At 36.7% G+C, this 8,449-nt stretch overlaps 1 protein-coding gene across 1 annotated transcript; it reads right to left on the bottom strand.

Annotated features, from left to right (window-relative positions):
* Positions 1-1,892: 1,892 nt before the first annotated feature.
* Positions 1,893-8,060, bottom strand: LOC147797742 (uncharacterized). Its single transcript, XM_087142478.1, has 9 exons — positions 7,918-8,060; positions 7,680-7,764; positions 7,506-7,562; positions 6,451-6,507; positions 5,378-5,434; positions 4,308-4,364; positions 3,235-3,291; positions 2,165-2,221; positions 1,893-1,913 (listed from the first exon to the last, which is right to left on the bottom strand). The coding sequence occupies exons 2-9, from the start codon at positions 7,683-7,685 to the stop codon at positions 1,893-1,895; spliced, it is 369 nt and encodes a 122-aa protein (XP_086998604.1). The 5' UTR covers positions 7,686-7,764; positions 7,918-8,060.
* Between the last annotated feature and the right edge of the window lie 389 nt (positions 8,061-8,449).

Genomic DNA, 8,449 nt, shown 5'->3' with positions numbered 1-8,449 from the left:
TATTTCAAGAATGCACTTACCTTGAATCGGTTGGTCTGATCGGTACAATTCCTCTTTACCTTGGTGTCTGTGAGCGTCTGTAGAGATGGGGTAAAAGATTTAATTGGATGCATTTCTACATGCTTTGGCCTTATTTTAGGGGGGAAGAATCACCAAAAGAGAGTTATTAGAAATACTCAAATAATGGTCCTTTTTTCAAATTTGAGGAATGGGATTCGAAGATTGAGGGCAAAGCCAAAATGTTTTTGCAACACAACGAAACGTTTGACTGTTTTTACAGATATTTTTTCTCGTTGTTCTGGGTGTAATTGTTATACAATCTTTATGTTGTTCCAAAATACTAGTCCCCTCCCCCGGCTAGATTAACTGACCAATACTCAACTTGGTTTACAAGCATTACTCCTACTTCATATCGTTAAATGTGTTCAAATCGTCGGGGATTTGGTAAAAAAAAATGGAATTCATGGCTTTTTTCACTCATAATTCATTTCAAGCAATCAACTGCGATATTGCATTTATCACCCAGAATCCATTGGACCGCCATTTCCAGACAAGTGTCCAATTAAAATAGCGCTGCAATCTTTTCAAGTTCGGTGTAATCTGCCAGTGTTGCTTTCAGAAAAAAAAATTGTATAGTGGGTTTCGATTTCGAAGATGTAACACGACACTTGTCGTGAACACCGATGTCGTAGTTGCTAATTTCAAATCCTACGGGTGACAGTCTAAGACGGAAATTCAAGTAAACGAACACGGTACCCCAGTAAACGAACATATAAAAAACACGTTTTATGAATGGAATTGTTTTCGTTAAAAAGATTCATCAAGCAGTCTCACATGATGACTAGTGATTGCAGACATGACCAGAATTTTGGGAGGTTGTTTCAATTGTTTTATGGAAAAGCAAAATCATTCCAATATATACAAAGCCTCAAAATAAAGCCAGCATTATAAATTACCAAAAGTCGACAAGTTCAGAAAAAATAGAGACATAATCAGAGCAAATGTCAGGCAATTCTGATGAACAATGCTCTGTAGCAAAGAAATCAGAATACTCTATTGTAAAGCTGGCAACTATTTCAAGAATGCACTTACCTTGAATCGGTTGGTCTGATCGGTACAATTCCTCTTTACCTTGGTGTCTGTGAGCGTCTGTAGAGATGGGGTAAGAGATTTAATTGGATGCATTTCTAGATGCTTTGGCCTTATTTTAGGGGGAAGAATCACCAAAAGAGAGTTATTAGAAATACTCAAATAATGGTCCTTTTTTCAAATTTGAGGAATGGGATTCGAAGATTGAGGGCAAGGCCAAAAAGTTTTTGCAACACAACGAAACATTTGACTGTTTTTACAGATATTTTTTCTCGTTGTTCTGGGTGTAATTGTTATACAATCTTTATGTTGTTCCAAAATACTAGTCCCCTCCCCCGGCTAGATTAACTGACCAATACTCAACTTGGTTTACAAGCATTACTCCTACTTCATATCGTAAAATGTGTTCAAATCGTCGGGGGATTTGGTAAAAAAAAATGGAATTCATGGCTTTTTTCACTCATAATTCATTTCAAGCAATCAACTGCGATATTGCATTTATCACCCAGAATCCATTGGACCGCCATTTCCAGACAAGTGTCCAATTAAAATAGCGCTGCAATCTTTTCAAGTTCGGTGTAATCTGCCAGTGTTGCTTTCAGAAAAAAAAATTGTATAGTGGGTTTCGATTTCGAAGATGTAACACGACACTTGTCGTGAACACCGATGTCGTAGTTGCTAATTTCAAATCCTACGGGTGACAGTCTAAGACGGAAATTCAAGTAAACGAACACGGTACCCCAGTAAACGAACATATAAAAAACACGTTTTATGAATGGAATTGTTTTCGTTAAAAAGATTCATCAAGCAGTCTCACATGATGACTAGTGATTGCAGACATGACCAGAATTTTGGGAGGTTGTTTCAATTGTTTTATGGAAAAGCAAAATCATTCCAATATATACAAAGCCTCAAAATAAAGCCAGCATTATAAATTACCAAAAGTCGACAAGTTCAGAAAAAATAGAGACATAATCAGAGCAAATGTCAGGCAATTCTGATGAACAATGCTCTGTAGCAAAGAAATCAGAATACTCTATTGTAAAGCTGGCAACTATTTCAAGAATGCACTTACCTTGAATCGGTTGGTCTGATCGGTACAATTCCTCTTTACCTTGGTGTCTGTGAGCGTCTGTAGAGATGGGGTAAAAGATTTAATTGGATGCATTTCTACATGCTTTGGCCTTATTTTAGGGGGAAGAATCACCAAAAGAGAGTTATTAGAAATACTCAAATAATGGTCCTTTTTTCAAATTTGAGGAATGGGATTCGAAGATTGAGGGCAAGGCCAAAAAGTTTTTGCAACACAACGAAACGTTTGACTGTTTTTACAGATATTTTTTCTCGTTGTTCTGGGTGTAATTGTTATACAATCTTTATGTTGTTCCAAAATACTAGTCCCCTCCCCCGGCTAGATTAACTGACCAATACTCAACTTGGTTTACAAGCATTACTCCTACTTCATATCGTTAAATGTGTTCAAATCGTCGGGGATTTGGTAAAAAAAATGGAATTCATGGCTTTTTTCACTCATAATTCATTTCAAGCAATCAACTGCGATATTGCATTTATCACCCAGAATCCATTGGACCGCCATTTCCAGACAAGTGTCCAATTAAAATAGCGCTGCAATCTTTTCAAGTTCGGTGTAATCTGCCAGTGTTGCTTTCAGAAAAAAAAATTGTATAGTGGGTTTCGATTTCGAAGATGTAACACGACACTTGTCGTGAACACCGATGTCGTAGTTGCTAATTTCAAATCCTACGGGTGACAGTCTAAGACGGAAATTCAAGTAAACGAACACGGTACCCCAGTAAACGAACATATAAAAAACACGTTTTATGAATGGAATTGTTTTCGTTAAAAAGATTCATCAAGCAGTCTCACATGATGACTAGTGATTGCAGACATGACCAGAATTTTGGGAGGTTGTTTCAATTGTTTTATGGAAAAGCAAAATCATTCCAATATATACAAAGCCTCAAAATAAAGCCAGCATTATAAATTACCAAAAGTCGACAAGTTCAGAAAAAATAGAGACATAATCAGAGCAAATGTCAGGCAATTCTGATGAACAATGCTCTGTAGCAAAGAAATCAGAATACTCTATTGTAAAGCTGGCAACTATTTCAAGAATGCACTTACCTTGAATCGGTTGGTCTGATCGGTACAATTCCTCTTTACCTTGGTGTCTGTGAGCGTCTGTAGAGATGGGGTAAGAGATTTAATTGGATGCATTTCTAGATGCTTTGGCCTTATTTTAGGGGGAAGAATCACCAAAAGAGAGTTATTAGAAATACTCAAATAATGGTCCTTTTTTCAAATTTGAGGAATGGGATTCGAAGATTGAGGGCAAGGCCAAAAAGTTTTTGCAACACAACGAAACGTTTGACTGTTTTTACAGATATTTTTTCTCGTTGTTCTGGGTGTAATTGTTATACAATCTTTATGTTGTTCCAAAATACTAGTCCCCTCCCCCGGCTAGATTAACTGACCAATACTCAACTTGGTTTACAAGCATTACTCCTACTTCATATCGTTAAATGTGTTCAAATCGTCGGGGGATTTGGTAAAAAAAAAATGGAATTCATGGCTTTTTTCACTCATAATTCATTTCAAGCAATCAACTGCGATATTGCATTTATCACCCAGAATCCATTGGACCGCCATTTCCAGACAAGTGTCCAATTAAAATAGCGCTGCAATCTTTTCAAGTTCGGTGTAATCTGCCAGTGTTGCTTTCAGAAAAAAAAATTGTATAGTGGGTTTCGATTTCGAAGATGTAACACGACACTTGTCGTGAACACCGATGTCGTAGTTGCTAATTTCAAATCCTACGGGTGACAGTCTAAGACGGAAATTCAAGTAAACGAACACGGTACCCCAGTAAACGAACATATAAAAAACACGTTTTATGAATGGAATTGTTTTCGTTAAAAAGATTCATCAAGCAGTCTCACATGATGACTAGTGATTGCAGACATGACCAGAATTTTGGGAGGTTGTTTCAATTGTTTTATGGAAAAGCAAAATCATTCCAATATATACAAAGCCTCAAAATAAAGCCAGCATTATAAATTACCAAAAGTCGACAAGTTCAGAAAAAATAGAGACATAATCAGAGCAAATGTCAGGCAATTCTGATGAACAATGCTCTGTAGCAAAGAAATCAGAATACTCTATTGTAAAGCTGGCAACTATTTCAAGAATGCACTTACCTTGAATCGGTTGGTCTGATCGGTACAATTCCTCTTTACCTTGGTGTCTGTGAGCGTCTGTAGAGATGGGGTAAAAGATTTAATTGGATGCATTTCTACATGCTTTGGCCTTATTTTAGGGGGAAGAATCACCAAAAGAGAGTTATTAGAAATACTCAAATAATGGTCCTTTTTTCAAATTTGAGGAATGGGATTCGAAGATTGAGGGCAAGGCCAAAAAGTTTTTGCAACACAACGAAACGTTTGACTGTTTTTACAGATATTTTTTCTCGTTGTTCTGGGTGTAATTGTTATACAATCTTTATGTTGTTCCAAAATACTAGTCCCCTCCCCCGGCTAGATTAACTGACCAATACTCAACTTGGTTTACAAGCATTACTCCTACTTCATATCGTTAAATGTGTTCAAATCGTCGGGGATTTGGTAAAAAAAATGGAATTCATGGCTTTTTTCACTCATAATTCATTTCAAGCAATCAACTGCGATATTGCATTTATCACCCAGAATCCATTGGACCGCCATTTCCAGACAAGTGTCCAATTAAAATAGCGCTGCAATCTTTTCAAGTTCGGTGTAATCTGCCAGTGTTGCTTTCAGAAAAAAAAATTGTATAGTGGGTTTCGATTTCGAAGATGTAACACGACACTTGTCGTGAACACCGATGTCGTAGTTGCTAATTTCAAATCCTACGGGTGACAGTCTAAGACGGAAATTCAAGTAAACGAACACGGTACCCCAGTAAACGAACATATAAAAAACACGTTTTATGAATGGAATTGTTTTCGTTAAAAAGATTCATCAAGCAGTCTCACATGATGACTAGTGATTGCAGACATGACCAGAATTTTGGGAGGTTGTTTCAATTGTTTTATGGAAAAGCAAAATCATTCCAATACAAACAAAGCCTCAAAATAAAGCCAGCATTATAAATTACCAAAAGTCGACAAGTTCAGAAAAAATAGAGACATAATCAGAGCAAATATCAGGCAATTCTGATGAACAATGCTCTGTAGCAAAGAAATCAGAATACTCTATTGTAAAGCTGGCAACTATTTCAAGAATGCACTTACCTTGAATCGGTTGGTCTGATCGGTACAATTCCTCTTTACCTTGGTGTCTGTGAGCGTCTGTAGAGATGGGGTAAAAGATTTAATTGGATGCATTTCTAGATGCTTTGGCCTTATTTTAGGGGGAAGAATCACCAAAAGAGAGTTATTAGAAATACTCAAATAATGGTCCTTTTTTCAAATTTGAGGAATGGGATTCGAAGATTGAGGGCAAGGCCAAAAAGTTTTTGCAACACAACGAAACGTTTGACTGTTTTTACAGATATTTTTTCTCGTTGTTCTGGGTGTAATTGTTATACAATCTTTATGTTGTTCCAAAATACTAGTCCCCTCCCCCGGCTAGATTAACTGACCAAAGCTCAACTTGGTTTACAAGCATTACTCCTACTTCATATCGTTAAATGTGTTCAAATCGTCGGGGGATTTGGTAAAAAAAAATGGAATTCATGGCTTTTTTCACTCATAATTCATTTCAAGCAATCAACTGCGATATTGCATTTATCACCCAGAATCCATTGGACCGCCATTTCCAGACAAGTGTCCAATTAAAATAGCGCTGCAATCTTTTCAAGTTCGGTGTAATCTGCCAGTGTTGCTTTCAGAAAAAAAAATTGTATAGTGGGTTTCGATTTCGAAGATGTAACACGACACTTGTCGTGAACACCGATGTCGTAGTTGCTAATTTCAAATCCTACGGGTGACAGTCTAAGACGGAAATTCAAGTAAACGAACACGGTACCCCAGTAAACGAACATATAAAAAACACGTTTTATGAATGGAATTGTTTTCGTTAAAAAGATTCATCAAGCAGTCTCACATGATGACTAGTGATTGCAGACATGACCAGAATTTTGGGAGGTTGTTGCAATTGTTTTATGGAAAAGCAAAATCATTCCAATATATACAAAGCCTCAAAATAAAGCCAGCATTATAAATTACCAAAAGTCGACAAGTTCAGAAAAAATAGAGACATAATCAGAGCAAATATCAGGCAAATCTGATGAACAATGCTCTGTAGCAAAGAAATCAGAATACTCTATTGTTAAAGGTGGCAACTATTTCAAGAATGCACTTACCTTGAATCGGTTGGTCTGATCGGTACAATTCCTCTTTACCTTGGTGTCTGTGAGCGTCTGTAGAGATGGGGTAAAAGATTTAATTGGATGCATTTCTAGATGCTTTGGCCTTATTTTAGGGGGAAGAATCACCAAAAGAGAGTTATTAGAAATACTCAAATAATGGTCCTTTTTTCAAATTTGAGGAATGGGATTCGAAGATTGAGGGCAAGGCCAAAAAGTTTTTGCAACACAACGAAACGTTTGACTGTTTTTACAGATATTTTTTCTCGTTGTTCTGGGTGTAATTGTTATACAATCTTTATGTTGTTCCAAAATACTAGTCCCCTCCCCCGGCTAGATTAACTGACCAAAGCTCAACTTGGTTTACAAGCATTACTCCTACTTCATATCGTTAAATGTGTTCAAATCGTCGGGGATTTGGTAAAAAAAATGGAATTCATGGCTTTTTTCACTCATAATTCATTTCAAGCAATCAACTGCGATATTGCATTTATCACCCAGAATCCATTGGACCGCCATTTCCAGACAAGTGTCCAATTAAAATAGCGCTGCAATCTTTTCAAGTTCGGTGTAATCTGCCAGTGTTGCTTTCAGAAAAAAAAATTGTATAGTGGGTTTCGATTTCGAAGATGTAACACGACACTTGTCGTGAACACCGATGTCGTAGTTGCTAATTTCAGGTCCTACGGGTGACAGTCTATGACGGAAATTCAAGTAAACGAACACGGAACCCCAGTAAACGAACATATAAAAAACACGTTTTATGAATAGAATTGCTTTCGTTAAAAAGATTCGTGAAGCAGTCTCACATGATGACTAGTGATTGCAGACATGACCAGAATTTTGGGAGGTTGTTTCAATTGTTTCAAGAAAAAGCAAAATCATTCCAATATACAAAGCCTCAAAATAAAGCCAGCATTTCAAATTGACAAAGATCGACACGTTCAGATAATCAGAGCAAATGTCAGGCAATTATGATGAGCAATGCTCTGTAGCAAAGAAATAAGAATACTCTATTGTAAAGGTGGCAACTATTTTAAGAATGCACTTACCTTGAATCGGTTGGTCTGATCGGTACAATTCCTCTTTACCGTGGTGTCTGCGAGCGTCTGTCGAGATGGGTTAAATTATTAATTTTGTTACATTTCTAGATGTTTTGACTTTATTTTTGTTTCGGGAGGAATCCCTGAGAGAGTTAGTGGAAATGCTCTCTCCAGATTACTTACCATCATTGGTTGGTGCAGAAAAGACCGAGCCTGAGCACATGAGAAGAACCACAACAGCAAACAACTTCATGTTGAGCGGTAGTAGCTGAGAAAAATAGTAATATTTGGGAAGGAATTTCAGTTGTTGTTTAAAGCTCAAGTGCCCTTAGTTTATCTTGCAGCTTGCAAAGAAAAGTAAACTGCAATTAAAGGAAATTTTGATACCTGAAGTCGAAACCCCACAGTAAATTCAACTTACCATATGGGCTCAATATTTAATATAATATTAAATATACTATTTTGACACTTTTCAAGACTGCTTGGCGCCTGTGCCGAAAGATTATCCTGTTTGAAATGCGTCACATGGACTGTAACAACAGTTTATAAATACTCAGGAAAATCAATGTGGTAATGGTGTACAAATTCGTTTCTGTAACTTTACGCTTAACCAATAGTATTTCGTCAATAAAATTGGAATATTCTATTATAGCAGGGTAGGTGCGGTATACCTTTAATGTTATACTTTATTTGACAGGAGCAGCTGTCATTTAAAAAGGTTCATTGTCAATTTAGCTTCTCAATTTGAAGACACAAAGTCTCAGGGTTGTATCTTTATACTTGCAAGTTTTGTTGAAATGGACACGCAGCATGTTGAAAACGTTAAAATAAACTTGTGTCTGTGTGAACCCCATTAAAGTCATGCAGGAAATATCCCTCGTTTGATATAATGCTCGATAAAATCCCAATAATTATATTTTGAACGCTGGATGCCAACTTTATTGTAGTTAATT

Source organism: Acanthaster planci, linkage group LG10, assembly GCF_054643075.1.
Source record: "Acanthaster planci isolate LZ-2023a linkage group LG10, COTS_SCS, whole genome shotgun sequence".
In the NCBI taxonomy this organism is placed as follows: Eukaryota; Metazoa; Echinodermata; class Asteroidea; order Valvatida; family Acanthasteridae; genus Acanthaster; species Acanthaster planci.
This window is presented reverse-complemented; position numbering and strand designations above follow the sequence as displayed.

Coding starts and splice junctions, on each gene's coding strand:
- LOC147797742 (XM_087142478.1), bottom strand. Junction 6,508..7,505: donor ATCAGACCAACCGATTCAAG/GTAAGTGCATTC, acceptor CCATCTCTACAG/ACGCTCACAGACACCAAGGT. Junction 5,435..6,450: donor ATCAGACCAACCGATTCAAG/GTAAGTGCATTC, acceptor CCATCTCTACAG/ACGCTCACAGACACCAAGGT.